At 36.5% G+C, this 19,673-nt stretch overlaps 1 protein-coding gene across 1 annotated transcript in view; it reads right to left on the reverse strand.

Annotated features, from left to right (window-relative positions):
- Positions 1-5,872: 5,872 nt before the first annotated feature.
- The window catches only part of LOC122029836 (plant UBX domain-containing protein 2-like), a 33,686-nt gene continuing 19,885 nt past the window's right edge, over positions 5,873-19,673 (reverse strand). The window contains exons 2-3 of the mRNA XM_042588966.1: positions 14,587-14,865; positions 5,873-6,344 (exon numbers count right to left, since the gene is read on the reverse strand). Of these exons, the coding sequence (XP_042444900.1) occupies positions 6,096-6,344; positions 14,587-14,865 (528 nt within the window). The 3' untranslated portion in view covers positions 5,873-6,095. The remainder of the gene's footprint in view (positions 6,345-14,586; positions 14,866-19,673) is intronic.

Below are 19,673 nucleotides of genomic sequence, written 5' to 3' on the forward strand. Positions count from 1 at the left end.
GTTCAGGATCTAGGTTTTATACCTTCTGTACCTTTGATTCGATAGGATTCGTTGACCTAGGGTGCACTTTTCTATATATATAGATTAGGTCAGGATGTTTTTATAGTTATTGTCATGCATCATTTGCATGATTGCATGCTGTGCGATAGTCCGCTCCATTATTGTTGAGCACATCGCCAGTTACATGGATCTGCACACACCACCACTCATGGGTTAGTGGTCGATTCAGGCAGAGTGTGTTGCAGCAGGGACTCTGTTAGGCACCGTTGGTCCGCTCATGGGTAGTGTGATACAACGTGTTATCCGACAGGGATTCCTCCCCGTCATCATGTACCGAGAGTTGAGAGCATTGCGCTCCCCCATTTATGATTTGGGGTAGGAGGATAGGTGTACTCCGACAGCATCCCGTCCACTCGGTCACTCATCAGGAGTAGTGACGACAGAGTACACGGTTGTCACAGCCCTACCCACTCGGCCTCACTATTGTGTGAGATGATCGACTGGCATCAGGGGTGACCAGGACGCATCATTGGCATCATATGCATGATGCATTTATTGCTTGTGTTTGTGTTTGCTGCATTTATATGCTGCATATTGTTTGGATACCTATGTTTGACATACATACAGGATTTCTATATCTCTCGGACTGCTTGTCTTTATACCCAGGTCCTGGTTAGTACAGTATACTCCTGTTATTTCAGTTTGCATTTACCTTTATTACATCAGGAGATTGTACGCATGATTAGTGCTAGGTGTTATTTCCTTACTTTGTATATCAGTTGTACCTGCTGAGTGTTGGACTCACCCCGCCTCCATTGTTGATATTTTCAGGTTGATGCTGTCAGGAGAGAGTTCCAGTTGCTGGTCCCTGCAGACCTCGAGGATATGATTGGTTTTTCTTTTGGTTTCTTTTCTGTTCTAGACTGTTTTGAACTTGTTATGTTTTGGATTATTTTACTTATGGACATTGTATGGATTTTATTATGTCGATGGATTTGGATTTGGATTTGGATTTATTCTACTACATGCCTGCCTGGACGGAAGAAGAGGTGAGTTCATCGGATTTGAGCTTTACGAGTGTAGTGGAGTAGAGTTGATTTCGAGTCAGGGTATTACCTTTCTGTTTACTTGTTATATAAACTGCGTGGAATGTGTAGTTATATTTTTTTTATTGTTTTTATTATTCCAGCCGCCTATGGCTGAGGTATATGTGTTATGTAGAAGTTTCAGATTGTCCGCCGTACAGGGGAGATGCTGCCGAAATTTTCTCGGACAGGGACTCCTCTGGGGCGTGACACCAGACCTTTGCTCAAGTGTATTGGCACAGAAGATATACAATTTATTCTACAGGAGGTTCATCAAGGCTCGTGTGGCAGTCATATAGGAGGGAGATCCTTAGCTCGTAAAATTTTATTAGCAGGACATTTCTGACCTACTCTATACGAGGATGCTAACAAATTGGTAAGAACTTGTATTTCTTGTCAGAAACATCAGAATATTCCGCATCATCCTACGCAATTATTAAGGACCTCTATAGTCTCCTGTCCCTTTGATCAGTGGGGCATGAATATAGTGGGCACATTTCCTATGGCAACTGCATAAAGAAGGTTTTTATTAGTAGCAGTAGACTATTTCTCTAAATGGGTAGAAGCGAAACCACTTGCTCGAATTACTGAAGATGCAGTTATTAAATTCCTATGGAAAAATATCATATGCAGATTCAGTATTCTTCATAAATTAGTTTCTAATAATGGAAGGCAATTTCAGGGAGACAGAATCCTAGACTGGTGCAGAAGTTATGGTATTATTCAGGAATTCACCTCCGTGGCGTATCCACAAAGTAATGGTCAAGCAGAAGTAACCAATAGAGAAATTATAAGGGGTTTAAAAACCAAACTGGATCATATTGGAGGTAGCTGGGTAGATGAATTACCCAGTGTTCTTTGGGCATATCGTACTACACCTCGAGAAGCTACAGGAATTACTCCTTTTCAATTAGTTTATGGAGGAGAAGCAGTAATTCCCATCGAAGTGGGAGTAGAATCTGATAGAAAACAGTTATAGGATGAGGACAATGCTGGTCGACGACTCATGGAGCTAGACCTGATAGAAGAAATTAGAGACAAGGCTGCAGCTCGTCTCACCTCATATCGACAACGAATGAGGTAAAATTATAACAGAAGAGTTATCCCAAGATTTTTTCAAGTAGTAGATCCAGTATGGAAGCGTGTTAAACCCATTGGGGATGTCAGCAAGTTAGCACCACAATGGGGAGGACCTTTAAAAGTGGTAAAAAAACTCGCATCGGGTTCATATTATCTCCAGGATACTGAAGGAAGAATTCTCGAGCGTCCCTGGAGTGCAAATCATTTGCAGCCTTACCGAACCTAATAAGATCATATCATTCAAGAATACATCTGAAGGAACAAATCAAAATTATTTGAAGCAATTTCCCGGCGAACTAATGACAAGTATGCTTATAGTTTATGTACTCTACTCCTCTCAATAGATACAATGCAAGACAAACATCACCGAGAAATAAATGTGGTTCAAATAGTTTGACAATTATTAGGCAAACATTTGTAATCTATTCAAGCGATCAACAATTGGGAACCTTAAGGAAGGACCTATCCAATTTCCTTAAGAAAAGCTCAGAAACATTAAACCATTACAAGGTTAGTGCAAGCATTTTAGTTTTGCATAAAAACATAGTCGATCGGGAAATCTCATGAAACAGCCCGGACGAGTGTTCATGGGAGAAACCGGAGACTTTAAACTATCATAAAAGTATAGTCGATCGAGAAATCTCATGAAACAGCCCGGAAGGGTCTTCATGGGAGAAACTGGAGACTTTAAACTATTATAAAAGTATAGTCGATCGGGAAATCTCATGAAACAGCCCGGACGGGTCTTCATGGGAGGAACCGGAGACTTTAAACTATCATAAAAACATAGTCGATCGGGAAATCTCATGAAACAGCCCGGACGGGTCTTCATGGGAGGAACCGGAGACTTTAAACTATCATAAAAGCATAGTCGATCGGGAAATCTCATGAAACAGCCCGGATGGGTCTTCATGGGAGGAACCGGAGACTTTAAACTATCATAAAACTATAGTCGATCGGGAAATCTCATGAAACAACACGGATGGGTCTTCATGGGAGGAACCGGAAACTTTAAACTATCATAAAAGTATAGTCAATCGGGAAATCTCATGAAACAGCCCGGACGGGTCTTCATGGGAGAAACCGGAGACTTTAAACTATCATAAAAGTATAATCGATCGGGAAATCTCATGAAACAGCCCGGACAGGTCTTCATGGGAGGAACCAGAGATTTTAAACTATCATAAAAGCATAGTCGATCAGGAAATCTCATGAAACAGCTTGGACGGGTCTTCATGGGAGAAACCAGGGACTTTAAACTATCATAAAAGTATAGTCGATCGGGAAATCTCCTGAAACAGCTCGGACGGGTCTTCATGGGAGCAACCAGAGACTTTAAACTATCATAAAAGCATAGACGATTGTGAAATCTCATGAAACAGCCCGGACAGGTCTTCATGGGAAGAACCGGAGACTTTAAACTATCATAAAAGCATAGTCGATAGGGAAATCTCATGAAACAGCCCAGACGGGTCTTCATGGGAGAAACCGAAGATTTTAAACTATCATAAATATAAAAGAAGGTTTCGTGGATTTTAGTGCTGGTTCTTGGAGACTTTGAAAGGAATTGCTGCTACATTCCAAACTTTCAGAAAGTAATTCAAAGAAACCAAATAACGAGCAAAGCAAAGACCACTTGTGTAAATTATTATTTACATTATGTTTCTCTTTTCATCTTTATCTTATTTTCTTTGTGTTGCTTGTATAAGAACAAGTTTGTAAAAGGTTTCTCTGTCTCCGGAAGGTGTCCGAGAAGGAGAAAGTTAGTGATGATACCACTAGAATGCTAGATCATGGAGTAGGAATAGAGGATTTTGAACCACATAAAATCGAGGTGTGCTTATATTTTATTTCTATATTTTTGCTATATAAGATGAACACACAATCGAAAAAATCAAAATAAGTGAATCATTATTTACCCTCCTCTTTTAGCCACTTAGCCATATAGCCACATAAAATCAACTTGTATAAATGTTAGATCTTGCACTACTTACACATTAGATGTAGCAACAAATCTTAACTTCAAAACACATAACTATATAAATGTTGATGAGGACAAAAGTTCCAACACAATATACCATGTCAAAGGATGATCCCAATTAATCGATTGGAATTTGAATTGACTACCGGAGTGAGCAGTTGATTGATAGCAAGGATTGAGTCAATGAGATGAAATAACATCGAGCAGCTATTGTTGTGAATAGGGATTCGATAATAGTGGATCAGTTGAGTATTATGGATCAATCAATCAACTGACCATGGCTAGTTTGAAATACTAAGTAAATGTACTATGAATTAACAACATCTGAATTATTTACTATGATATATTGCGATCCTCAACTCTAAAATAATTCTTCTATCAATTTTTTTAGTTTTTATAGTTTTCTCTTTTTTGTGTGCGTCTTTAGTTTTAATTTCATGAGTTTAAGGGCTTTACTTTTAAACTCAGTATTTTACAATCTCTATTATTGCACTTATTTTATTATCTTCTATAATAATTTTTGTAAAAAAAAAAATTTTTTACCTTCCAAAGGGTTTTAAGAGGGAGAAATTAATGGTTTTTCATGAGTTGACTCACCTAACAAGTCTATAGGAGAAATTTGATTTGATTTTTTTCTCCACTTTCACCTTTTCCACTCTAGCACCCGTATGTAAGTTGATTTAAGTTGTTCTAACACAAGCTACTCTGCCAAAACTGAAAGGAATCGGGTCAAGGTGAGTTGCTCTCTCTCAAAGGGGTTGGGTTGAGTTATATCAAGGTGATTTTGAGATGGAGGATATTGTTACTTTGAAGTAGTCATTGGTTGGGCTTAGTGTTTGAGTTGTCGTGGCTTCTTGGTTACGGTCTATGGACTTGATCAGCTAAGACTCTAAAACTAACTATGGCTTCTTGGTTACGGTCTTTATAAATGTAGCGCCTAATTTTATCCGAATTAAATAGTAATATGAATATTATAATTGTTTATTTACAAAGCAAAGATGGAACAAAGTACATTGCATTATTGCTATGTAAATTTAATTAATCTTTTTAGAGAAAGTCTTGATGATAAAATTTCAGGATTGGATAACATGTTTTTGTCATAACTATTTTATAAAATTTATGATAATTTTTTCAATTACAAAAATAATAAAGAAAATTAACTATTTGACTGGACACCATCCTACCCTTCTTATATAAGCCAACCCAATGGCGTGGGAGGCTTATATAAGCCAACCCTTCTGAACAACTCAACCTGATTGTGGTTTGATCGAAACCGATCAAATTGATTGATCACCCAATCCGCGCACACACCATCAACTGAAGGACATGCTAATCCACCCATCCTACTCAACTCAATTTACCTACCCAACCCAACATGATCTATCAGTCTATTAGCTACCCAAACTGACCGGCATATATCCAGGTATACCTGACTTGAAATGTAAATATTACGAAGAAGGCTAGGCTCTTCTTCATTAAAAAAAAAATTATTTATTAAATAAAACATTTTGGTTAAACCAAAGGGAGCCTTAACAAGAGATAGAACTGGATTCGCCAAACTGCTAAAGGCCTTTAAAGTAATTTATTGGATTAAAACTCTAATTCACAGAAATAAGAACTTGCTTCGATACCCACCACAAAACGAATAAACGAACTCACATAGAAGAAAAATTTACATATCAGACAGCTTGAAGATGCATTTAATTAATTAACTACAGGGCAAAGATTTGATTCAACTAGTAACTGCCTTTCGTATAAGAATATCAGTAGTTCCCATATTACATACACAACACAAATAAATAAATAGACTACAACATTATTTGTTCGTTTGTTCAAGGATAACATGAACGAACCAATGTATCATTTCTATCTGTTCAGTTTTCTTTGTAAAAATCAAATATTGAAATATAGGAAAGGATTTTGGCTACCAAATTGGCAACGTTAATTTTTTACAACAATGCTGCTTCGCTAGTTAGGGGTTCACTAGCTTCAAGAAGCTCGTTGGTCAGGCCGGTGAAAACGCTGGCTTCCGTCTCTGCAGGTTTGAACTTGAGTAGTGCCGAGGGAACCAACTCTTCCTCTTCTAACGTTGATTTAGCTCCTGGTTTTGGGAAATGAGGGATAACTCTTAGCTTAGGAACAGCAGGACGGAGGAGCTCAAATTCCAGAGTGGGGTCCTTTAAAGCTGAGCTCACAAACTACACAAATCAAGAGTTTAGTAGTCTAGAAGTAAAAGTTTAACCAAAATGTTTTAAGAACTTCAAAATATTGATTGATCTAACAAAAGCAGAGTCAAAAAAAAAAAATCCAAAGATTTTCAGTGATATTTGCCCGACCACATACTCGTAACAACAATGTGGAGCTAATGGATCATTTTCAAGCCATAATTGATTATCTGTGGTCAGCTACACTGGTCATATCATCCTCCATCGATACCTTACTAGTAGAATGAAACTAAAGGATGTCCACCGAATTTGAAATACAAGTTGCATCTGGCAAAACTGCTAGATGAAGAATAACAATCTCAGTCACTACATGCTTGTCAGGAGACTCCGATGGCTCCAGGAATTGACTCATACAAAGCCATTAATAAGCTACCTTGTCAGAGGATGTTATTTACCATTTAAGTTGAAATGCAGTCTTGAGCTGCAATTTGATTAAACTGGTTACTCTTAACTTAAAATTGATCCGCTGGCAGCAAAGTTATTTATTCTTACATCATTCAACATCTCTTGGTGTAATTAGTTATTCTAAATAAAAAATTAATAGATTGGTGGGACGCTAGTGATTTGTAAATTTTTCAACTTCTGGTTGTTTAGTATAAGATGAACTTTGATGTAGGTGAAGGGGAACATGCTTAAATATCAAAGCATAAATATAATCTTGATAAACGGCATAACAAATTAAAATTGTAATCTGTTGCTCAACCAATAGGGGACGAAGGAAAATAAACAAGTACGAAATGTTGATTAAATTGAGAAAGGTGAGAAACAAATCCTGCTTCTTTTTGGATATTTTCCCTAACTTTGTTCCATTATATACATAACTTATTTACATGTGAATAATAATCTCACTTTTCTGTCACAGCTCCTTCCCGTTTAGAGAGAGATGCACTCCCTTCTCTCTAGAAGATAACAGGAAGGAGCTGTGAGAGCTCTTCCGGACACTGGCATCAACCAGCGAGTATGGCGCATGTATAGAGGGCATCATCACTGTTGCTGGATCAGCGGCAGTGGAGGAAATCAAAGGTTGAATGAGGCTGCTGTTGCTGCCCTATCAGACAAGAGGGTGGCCTACCTCCTTCTCCCTTGAAGATGCTAGGATAGGCTGTGAAGACACCATCGGCACTGTTGGAACAACAGTAGTGGAGGGGTTTTTCAAGGCTGGAGAGAACGGGACACATGCTGGTTGCATCATACGGCGGCTGTGGAGCATGCAAAGAAAAGGCCATTGCCACTGCTCGGGCGGAGGCGGATGCAGAGGAGAGAACTCAACGCTAAAGGTCCATTGTCACTGCTGTCCAAATGGATAAGCAGGCAGAATACCTCCTTTGAAAGACTGTGGAGCAAGAGGCACATGCCTCATCAGTTGCCATTGTCGGCGATGGAAGGAGCTGGACTAAATCACAACAGAGGAAGTTGTTGAATACTCCGGTCTTAGCAGGGGCACAACTGCCAACGACTAAAGGGTGTGAGCTGTCAGGGGAGGAATGGTAACCTCACACTCGTCTCCGGCTAGTGGAAGTGGTAGCTGAAACCTCACACTCATCTCCAATCGGTGGAAGGAACACATGAGCAACACAAGTGGTTGGCTGGCAAATTAGTGCTGGCTGGCAGTGGGAATTTGAACCTCAAATTAGTGCTGGCTGGCAAAGGCAAAGGGCGGAGAAACTAAGGATTTCAAATTCTGGTAGGTGTTGAAACCAAGGAAGGCCATTTGCACTGACACCTGGGGAACCGATCAACAGGTACATGGTCACATGGGGGAAAACAAATGGCAGCGAGCTTTGAAATTTGAATTTCAATCTGGGATTCAAAATTTGAAACCACCAACAAAAGTAAAAAGGTTTGCATGGAGGGCAAGAGGTGGCCGGTCTTTGGGAATTTGATTTTAAAATTGTGATTCAAATTTTGGAAGAAACCAGCCAAATAAAGCCAGTCCTAGATTAGAGGCAGTGCTCCCTATGATACAACATCCAGCATCAATTCCTAGTGACCACCTGACCAAGCCATGTTGATGGCAAGCACAGTTGTGGTCGTGTAAGTGAGCTGCCTCCATTGGCAGCATCCTCAGCGGAGTGAATGGCAAGCGAGTGACCTGGTGTGGATGCCTAATACACCAAGGTTGGCACTAGGAGTGGCAAACCGGGAAAACCAGGCAAAGGCGGCATAGCTGTGGTGGCACATGAGCTGCCTCCACTGGCAACATTTCTGCAGTGGTGTGAGAGACAAATGTGCTACCTGAAGTTGTCCCCATTCAGCAAGGCCTGGCGCTAGGCGTGGCAATCAGGACAGGAGGACAGGAGCAGGGCCACACCTATGATGGCTGGACATGGGGCTGGACATGGGGCTGCCAGGAGGCAGTTAGTTGTTCTGGCAATGGCACAGAGCTATCACTACCAAAGTCATGGTGATGGAGTCACAGCAGTGGCGAAACATGAGATACCTCTGATGGTGGGTGGACTGAAAGGCAAACAACCAACATGGGCTGATGATGACATACACTGGCACCAATTATGCCATGGTAATGAAAATGCAGCTATGGTGCAAGGAAGCTACCTTCATTGATGATTCCTCCAGCGGAGTGAGAGGCAACCCAGCAACTTAGGGCCCCCGATCATCCACCAAGGCTTGGTGTCAGGCATGACTTCTTAGAAGAGTAACCCTGGGGTTCAAAAGGTCAGATAGTGTTGGAAACAAGCACAATTTGAATATCTGCTTAGCAGATTACAGTTGGGCAGTTGCGCAAGGCTGCTCCCATCCTAAGAAAATTCTTGGTAAGTAGAAGTTGTCACTAAGGTATAGACCCCTAGCCGGTCAGGATAAGGAAATAGCTCGGGTAGACCTAATCAAGATTGTAATCATTTTTCATTTGGATAATATTTATTTATCTATCCAAAAAGTTCTGACTTTTCTAACAAGTAACATGCATGAGTTCAATTAACTTGTTAACTTTAGTTAAATAGATTTCTTGTGGAAAAAAAGTAGACCATATGGTTTACAAGTAATTGGGTATTGATTGAGAAAATAACAATTTGCTCAGCGTTAAGGGTGTAATCGAGCTGAGCCGAGTCGAGCCGAACTCTTGAATGTTTGAGCTTGGCTTGTTTATAATCGAGCCGAACTCGAGCTTTATTTAACGAATATATTCATAGCTCACGAGCTTATTCGAGCTTTTATCGAGCCTAAACGAGCTTAATAAATATAAATTATAAATTTAAATATTCATTAAAAATTAAATTATATATTTAGAGAAAATTATAATATTATTATTAAAATTTATAATTTTATTCTAATAAATAAATTTAATATATTTGTCTATATTTTTCATAAATAGAGTATAAAATCTATAAATTCAATATCAAAACTATTATTTTTTTTATTTAAAAATTACTTAATGAGCTTAACGAACATGTTCACGAGCTAACGAGCCGAATATTGCGAAGCTTGAGCTTGGTTTGTATATCTTAACGAGCCTCATTAAACGAGCTCAAACGAGATTTTATCGAATCGAGATTCGAATAGCTCGTGAGCGGCTTGGTTCATTTACACCCCTACTCAGCGTCTTTCAGTTGAAGTAGCTTCAGACTGTTCGCTCTGTCACTCATAAAAACCATAAGATGGAAATGGCACACTATCATGTCCCACATCTTGCACAAACCTAGTATGGAGACCACATCAGATGTGTCCATATGACCAAATATGGTGAACACCCATTGTCTCCTAGCATTGATGGATAATAGAAAGTCTGGAGGATCAGATAGAGCCCCTCCTGCCCACAAACTGAACTAATTCTTCCATAGTAACAAGATCAAGGGCGGAGATAACATAAATAATATGTGAAACATTCAGCTGATAGCCACCTGCCAGTAGCCTGTACCATCGAAAAAACTAGAAAGAGGTAGAGGTTACAGACACAATGAATCTGAATTGATATGTTTAATGAGAATAACTAAGTCTATAAGCACTAAAAGTATACAAGTGGTTGGCAGTGGGAATCTGAATTCATTAAGAACTCCGTTAGTGGAAAATGTACAATGATCTATGTCAAGTAAAATTCACTAGACAAAGATAAAATGTTACTGTGTTGCCAGAATGAATACATTTCTATTACAAATCATATATTTAATCACCTCTCAAACAACAACTAAATCCTCTTACTTTGATACGAGCATGGCACACATGGACCTAGGTATCACACACATTTTGTAAAAAATGGAGACAAGGGACTCGAGTTTGGACCATCAGCAGCAAAGAGTGATCGTAATCTGAGAAATCAAGATATATCTATATCTTGTACTTATGAATGTTCCAATTCTAGTTTTGTTAGGTTAAATCTACCTCCCAATGGTTAACCAAGATATTTATGAATCTAGAAAGAGGTAGAGGTTACAGACACAATGAATCTGAATTGATATGTTTAATGAGAATAACTAAGTCTATAAGCACTAAAAGTCTACAAGTGGTTGGCAGTGGGAATCTGAATTCATTAAGAACTCCGTTAGTGGAAAATGTACAATGATCTATGTCAAGTAAAATTCACTAGACAAAGATAAAATGTAACTGTGTTGCCAGAATGAATACATTTCTATTACAAATCATATATTTAATCACCTCTCAAACAACAACTAAATCCTCTTACTTTGATACGAGCATGGCACACATGGACCTAGGTATCACACACATTTTGTAAAAAATGGAGACAAGGGACTCGAGTTTGGACCATCAGCAGCAAAGAGTGATCGTAATCTGAGAAATCAAGATATATCTATATCTTGTACTTGTGAATGTTCCAATTCTAGTTTTGTTAGGTTAAATCTACCTCCCAATGGTTAACCAAGATATTTATGAACCTGTGGAGATACTAATTTCAATGCCTAGATGTTGTGAAACCATTATTTAAGTAGATCTTGGAAAATTATAGGTTTTCATTTTGGTAATCTTGAGGAATAATCATTTTATATTTTGGTAATTTGTTATTCTAAAACTTTAATTCAATTAACTTTTGAATTATTATGTACATATTTGGAAGCAAACAATTAAAGTGGAAGAGGTTTATAGATTAAATCTCATTTGAGTTGATCTCAACACATTTTGAAATCTGTGGAAGCATACAAATGTCAGCATGGAATTGTACTCAATTCATACCATTGAAACTAGAGTCTCTGGCATAAAAGAATACTTTAAAACTGGACGTTGACATACATCTATAGTTTAGTTAGCGAAAATTAGCTGCAAGTCGATGATATCGGATGAAAATCACAAAAGAATCAAATACGTGGATTCTAAAAGTTAAAATAGATTTATCCTAAAGAGAGGATAGACTTCTTATATATTAAACTATAAAGTCTAAAGTATTAGATATATTTCTTAATTTTAATACTATGAAATAACTAAATATTTCGAATGGCCAGTGTAAATTGAAGAGATGAACTGCACATTATGTTGAGTCTGACAAAATTCTATTGAAGAATATTTATGAAGGCTAAACAACATTGTCATAATCCTAAGGGTGCGTTTGGTTCAAGATTATCATGCATGACCTTTGTTATGTGATTACTTAGTAATCACATAACTAGCTTATGGAGAATAAAATATAACCAAATGTTGTTTGGCTCAATTTTAAATAATGTAATAAAAATTTATTTGTTTGGAGGTTTTAGTGTATAACTTAATATAGGTAATTTTACCACTATCCGAATTAACTAATAAAACAAAATAAATAAATAAATATATATAATAATAATATTAATATTAATGGTGATTATATAAATAATTAAATTCAGATAATATTTTCGAATTTTTTATTATTTTAGAAATTTTTTTAGGATAATTTTGTTGGGAACTAGATCTATTTAATTTATCCCGACTATAGTCGCCACTAACAGAATCGCCGCTTACCGAGTCACTACCACCGCCAGCTTGAAGAACCGCCTGCAACCTCTGACACGACCAGCCAGTGGCGAGCCGCTGCCATTGGAACGACGACGACGGCAACAGCTTGTCAAAGGCTCGTCGAGCCAGAGGTGAGCCTTCGACGACTGCGTTCGGCGGGCGGCGTGTGTGAGCTTCTCGCTGGAACGGTGACAACGGGCACAGCTTGTCGGAGGCTCGTCAGGCTGGAGATGAGCCGCTTGCTGCGACCTCTGACCTACGACTGGCAGGTAGGCTGTCTTATGATCTTAGGCCATGGGATAGCTTTCAAAGGCTAGTGCCGCCTACTGCCTCCTCCAACCCTGGCGAGTCCTCCTACCCCCCCGGTCGGCCCGTCCCAACGAGTCTTTGGTGTGACCTCGATGTGTCCTCACGAAGGAACGCGAACAAGTGCGCCGATTCTCGATAACCTCAAGAATACATAGAAACCTCCAAAATGAGAGGTAATTTCATTCCGGGTTTCATTCCCGAATTGATGTTGTTTGCTAATGCTAGCGGGTATATATGATTACTTGGGAATAGTTGATTCTATAAACCAAACACGATTATCATTGATAACTTTGGATGAATAACCAAAGTTATCACAGATGACCCTCAACCAAACAGTCCCTAAGTGATATGACACAATGTATCACAATTTCAATGACCCATCATCTGGCGGGCCTAAACTGGTTGAACCATGGATTGAGTAGAAAAAAAATATATAAAGTGGAATATTCAATGGACTTGTGGGTTGGCTTCCCACTCAATCTGCAATCCAAATTTAAAAATTCCAACCATTTCTATATTTTATTATTATTTTTTGGTGGGCTTGTGGGTGGGGCCCGTCTAACCCATAATCTACCTTGGGTTGGGTTGGGTTGGAAATTTCCCAGCCCGCCAAGATATAGGGCCGCCCCGCCAGATGATGAGAACTCTATTAATGACCTACATCATTTTCATGTCATTCCTTTTTGGCTATTTTTCTTCCTCATCTTCTCTAGGTGTATTCTCCCTCTTCTCTCTGTCTTTGCTTCACATTTATTGTTAAATTTTCTATCATTTAATGTCAATACAAAACATGATTTTAAATCTCGTACCATGTCGGGCGAAACTTTCGAAACATATCATTTTGGTAAATCATGGAAATTCAATACCACTTGCTATCAAGTTTCAAAATCTTGAGTTATATTGTAATTTTGATCTTTGACTAGAAAGATTCTGAGATTATGGTATCATGTCGACGCTAGATGCATGGTGTCGGTCACAAATTGAAGGTTGAAGGAGGAAGAAGATGAAGCAAAGAAGAAGACATTGTCTATGTTGAGTGATATCGTGTTCGATAATCTATCGGAATGATATATTTTGACTGTTTCAACATGTTACAAGATTTAAAACTATGCTCGGTATGCTTCATATCCTTCCTTTTTCATCTCTAATCTATTACCGACACTATGCATCAAAACATTGGTATAATACCAAACGTAATTGTTCCAATCAAAGATCGATGCTTCAATACTGTTCGAGATTCTTTGATACAAATAGAATGTTTCTATTTTCATATTTTAAAAATGGTTTTTTTGTTGCAACATGAAATATTTCACTATAGTTATTCATTTAATATTTATCAATTCTCTAACATTTTGATGGATTAGTGCTTTATAATATATACCCTAAATAATATTAGTTATTCTTAATTAAAGGTAATTCTCTATTTTGATATTGTTTTAATGATATCCACTTAGGCATTTTATAGTGAGTCAATTGCATATCATCAAGAATTGGCATTTAATACCTTGTTTAAGAGTTTTCACCTACCTGTTAGATGTGTATTTCAACTTATATATTTTGGGGAACTTGCCACTTGATTGGCAATTCAGCGCTCTAAGCCAAACTGTTATCTGAAATTGCCAAATTCCAAATTAACCTGTGCTTTAAAAATTAAAAATAATAATAATAATAGAAAGAGATTGTTTTAGTGCCCTCTTAGTTTAAGCACTTGGTGGCCAACCAGAAGGCCATCAAATTTAATCATAGTGTCAGAAAGTTTGAACAAGGCATGAACATTTAATTATTAAGCAAGACCGTGAACAATAAATATAATCATGCTAGTTGACCCAAACTAGAATGCAGATGACTATTGTTGAAAGAACATATACCATACTGTAATCAAACAAGATTTCAACAACTATGTTTTTCAACTGACCTACACAACTAAAAGATTGATGTAACACTATTCAGTATGTGAAAGAGCATACAAAACATGCCAATACCATCATTAGATAGTTAACAGTTTCAGGAATAATACCTCATAAAGAACTGTAGTAGGTTCCCAAGGAAGAAATACAGCTTGAAGAAGTACTCCATCTGGAAACTGAACTCTTACTAATGCTCGTTTGTATTTTCGTCTAGCAGCCATAGCTTGCTTCTCCCGATATGATTTAGGAACCAAAAGCTGAGAATCTGCAAATTTTTTCTTCCTTAGATCAGCTTCTCTCTTCAGCTCCCCAGCAGAAAGGCTATAGAAAGAACCCGGCAGGTCAATTTTTGATGCTTCACTTTCAGGAACAGGGAAGAATACACGGACCTGTAAAATTTAATTCTTCATAAAACCTAATAGGTGAAAATTCATACAAACATTCTACTATGGACTATGGGCAAGCCCATGCAACAAAAGAGAATCTAAAACCCATCAAATACAAAAGATACACACACGACATATTCAGAAAGAAGGGAGCATATCAAGAGAATTAATTTAATTTATTTTTATTCAAGTCGAGTATATTTTATTTTCAAAAGGATTGAATTCAGTATCTTTTATTTTTAGTAAGAATAAAATATTTCTTATTCAGTGTTTGTTTTCTTCCTTTGTCACGAAGGAATGTCACTAGTTGTATTTAAATGGCTGGAACAATGTAATACAAATTATGACTGAGTTTATAAAAAGAAATCAAACCCCCTAGGCCGAGAAGTTTTCTAAATCCCAACGAGCCTCAAATTATCCCTATTAGGCTGTCAAGGTTGTATAACCAAGAAGACAAAGATTGATTCCACTAATCAACCTGTAAACCATCCCATTACGCGATCCATATCCAAGCGCCATAACAAATTGGTATCAGAGCTCATCGTAATGGGTTACTTACAAGTACTTCAACAACGCTTTGATATTTTTCTTAAAATTTACCAAGAAGATAAAACTGTCAATGAAAAGCGGCAACAGCTCATCCATGCTCAACTAGAGGAATTGTCCAAAGACTTCTCTAAGCTACACTCACACAACAACCAAGTGAAGAGGGCTGCAGCAACCATCCTGACCCACAATGGCACCGCTCAAAAGGGTACTGTGACCATAAAGAGAGATCCTCATATATACCACGGTATTCATAACTGAATTTCCCACGTTATGATGGACAGTATGATTTGTTGGGATGGCTCATGTGACCATTTTTTTTTTTTTGCCATCAACGCACTCCGTAGGAAGAAAAAGTTAGCCAAGCCTCGTTCCATCTAGAGGGAGATGGCCAATTACGGCTCATCAAATGAGAACGTGATCGACCTCATATTCAATGAGAGGAATTTAAATATTTGTGTAATCTGAGGTTTGGGCCGCCTATTCGCAACAACAAATTGGGCGAGTTTGCTAAACTTGAAGGATCAAGATCCGTGGAAGACTATCAACAAAAGTTTGAACAATTGATCTCCCATCAGTTGAATTTTGTCTATCTTTATAAATGCTAAGGTTTTAAAATTCACTAGGCGCTAGCAAGGGCCAGACCAGCACCTAGCGCCTAGACCGTCTAGGCAGGGACTAGGTGCCACTAGGCGGATTCAACGATATCAACATAAATTACATAATAATTAAAACAAATTATCTTTCAATTTACAAGTATCAAATTTAAAACAAATTACCTTTCAACTTCAATGAATAGTGCGAGTGTATGATGAAATGACATTTTCAAAGGAAGATACTTTGGCTAACCTTCAATTCAACCCCTTTCAAGTCACTAGGAAAGATCAAACAATAAATTTTTCTTCAAATCAATTTCTCCATCCTTTTAACTTTCTGATTTCTCCAAAATGTGATCTTCTTCATAGGATGAGGCTTTGGCTAACCTTCAATTCAACCCCTTTCAAGTCGCTAGGAAAGATAAAATAATAAATTTTTCTTCAAATCGATTTCTCCATCATTTTAACTTTTTGATTTCTCCAAAATGTAGTCTTCTTCATTCGCTCTGAAGATGAAGTTTGGTGCTAGCTGCTAGGGCAACCAACAAATCGATTTTTTTGTTGGACCAAAGTTTAGGGCTTATAAAACCTAATAAGCCTAATACAAAAAAAGTTACATTTTAATTTTTTTTAATTGGGCTTTAAATTTAAAAACCCAAACTAAAAAAAATCATGAAAACCCTAATTTATTTCTACTGCGCTTAGACGATTCAACCAATTAGTCGACACCTATGGCCACCTAATCCCAACAAGGCCTCCTAAGCTGGCCAACTAGCATGTTTTTTGTGCGATTAGCTGGCGCTAGGTGGCCACCTAGGCTAATTTTTATAACACTATTGGACACCACTCTATACAAGTGTCACACCGCAATGCACCCCCATCTAGCCACCGAAGCAACCATTTATCAAACGATTAAATCAGGAGGAAATGGAAGAACGACGTGCCAAGGGCCTTTATTTTAATTGCAATGAACTTTACACTCTCGATTACCATTGCAAATGTCTTTCCTGGCTTGAAGGATTAGAAGATTATGATGAACAAGATCACATTGAGGATGTTGAAATTTCCCTCAATACGATCACATGCATTCGTGCCCTCAAACCATCGAATTCAAGGAAGAAGTAACTATCATATTACCAATCATTCATCTCGGGAAAAACCCAATTTTTAAAAGGAATTGCATCAATCGTGAGCAAACCCATGCAACAAAAGAGAATCTAGAGTCCATCAAATAGAAGAGATACACGCACGACAGATTTCAGTACATATCAACAAAATTGATTTAGCTATAGTAATTGATTTTTATTTAAGTCAAGTATCTTTTATTTTCAATAGGATTGAATCTAGTATCTTTATTTTTAGTAAGAATGAAACCTATTTTATTCGGTGTTTGTTTCATTCCTTTGTTGAGAAGGAACGTTATATTTAAATAGCTAGAATAATGCAATAAATATTATGAGTTTACAAAAAAAAAACCAAACCCCCTAGATCGAGAGGTTTTCAAATCCCAACGAGCCTCAAATTATCCCTAACATCATAGGTCGTCAAGGTCGTAAAACCAAGAAAACAAAAATTGATTCCACCGATCAGCTTGTAAACCGTCTCATTACGCAATCCATATCCAAGGCTCATAATACATTCGTGTGAAACTAAAGAAAAAAATAGGTAGATATCTTGCCCGCCAAATAATAAGCAACTGATGCATTAAAGCAATGTTCAAATTTGGTAAGATATTAATTGACTACCTCCGAACCTCTTGAAAACTAGGCAAACATAGCAATTGGTTCAAATGTGCACAAGTTTAATGATCACAACTGAAAATTGGTGTATCATTAACAAAAATATTACAGAACACTAATTGTGTTATTAATATGTCACCTATTTCTGTCTGTGTTTCCTATACAATAATATATTTTTCTCTTTTGTCTTTGTTGAATTACAAAAATTCAAAATGTTAATGATGCACTTTGTAATAATTCATTAAACAGTACAATTTCATTTTTAGTATCAATAAATATAACTCTTATATGCAAAGTGGAGCTCTCATTTTAATATATTGAAGCAAATAAAGAAACCAAGTAGTTGATGAAAACATTAAGGTCATAAGGAATTATGTCAAAAGTGATATACAGATACTTAAGTCATATACAAATGTCTAAGTTGATATATTTAATTACTATTTTATATTGCTTTTCCTGTTTAGTTTCTTCTTTTAACTTCCCTAGATAAAATAAATGATTTATGTTCTACGAGCCTAAGATATAATTAATAGCCGACTGATCTCTAAAGAGGTCTATGTCAATAAAAAAATTCTCCAATTGAATCCTTAAGGGGCTCATATAAGATGTCATTTGAGGGCTCTTTTAAATTGTCACCCAAAAGTTCATTTATTAAGGTTGAATTATCAAAAAGTTTATTTAAACTAAAATTTACTTAAGTGAGATAAGGTATATTATTTTAAGTGAGATGGTTTTGTGTTTACATACTTGGCCATCTTTCAAAGTTTGGTGGGGCATGTCTTTTTATCAATTGTTTTTTCTTTCTTTTTTGTCAATATGTGATGGCTTTCATCCATTTTTGGTACTAATGGTTAGAATAAATTGTCAATATTTTCCAACAGATCCATTAAGTTTAATTTTGGCAAATCGTAGTTATCGAATGAAAGTTATGTCAAGGTTTAAAATTTTGATGTTTCGGTACATGCCGATATGATTTCGATAAATATATTTATTATATATAATTTAAAAATAAATTATATATTAATTTTATGTAATTTGATAATATACTTTTCTCAAAACTTCTGAAATAAAGGATAGGTAATCTAAAGTATTTCTAGGCGTAAAGATCAAACATTCATATTAACAAAAATATGTATTTCATATGCTTATGAAGCAAGAATCTAAAACTAGAGAGATAAAAAAAAAGGAAATTATTATCTATAATAATTATATAAATTAATCCTAATATATATATAATAATTAAATAAATTATTTATTTATTTATTAATTTATCAATTTATATAATATATATTTATATAATTATAATTTATAAATATTCTAATTTATATATATATAATAAAATTTTAACAATTAAATTATTTAGAATTATTTATAAAATTTTAAAATTATTTTAAATAATTTTATAAAATTTTAATCTATTTTTAATTTATAAAAATAATTTAAAGTTTGATTTTAAAATTATTTTAAATTATTAAAAAAAAGGGCAACCGGTGCACGAAGCACCCGTCATGCGAGGTCCCGAGGAAGGATCCATTGTACACAACCCATAGTTGTCAAAAGTGCGAAGCACAAAAAAACACTCAAGGGGTCTTAGGGCTTAAAGCGCAAAGAGCAATGCGAAGCGCACGTTTTACGAAAAAAACCTAAGAAACAAAAGGACTAACATATCTATTAAAAGCCTTTTGAAAATGTCTTTAAAAATCTAAATGGTCATAAATAAAATATTCTTTGATGAAGCGGTAGATTATTCAAAAAAACTAAAAATAAATCAAAAATCGTTGAAAATGCAATAGATAAAATATCAAAATAATCATCTTCTTCTTCATCTTTATTGTCCAAATCTACGTCACCAGCTCCATCGCATGGATATGTATCCATCAGTATCTTCATCAGTTTCATCGTCAAGGTTAATCTCTTCTTCATTAATAAG

This window comes from Zingiber officinale, chromosome 10B (assembly GCF_018446385.1).
Source record: "Zingiber officinale cultivar Zhangliang chromosome 10B, Zo_v1.1, whole genome shotgun sequence".
NCBI classification, from domain to species: domain Eukaryota; kingdom Viridiplantae; phylum Streptophyta; class Magnoliopsida; order Zingiberales; family Zingiberaceae; genus Zingiber; species Zingiber officinale.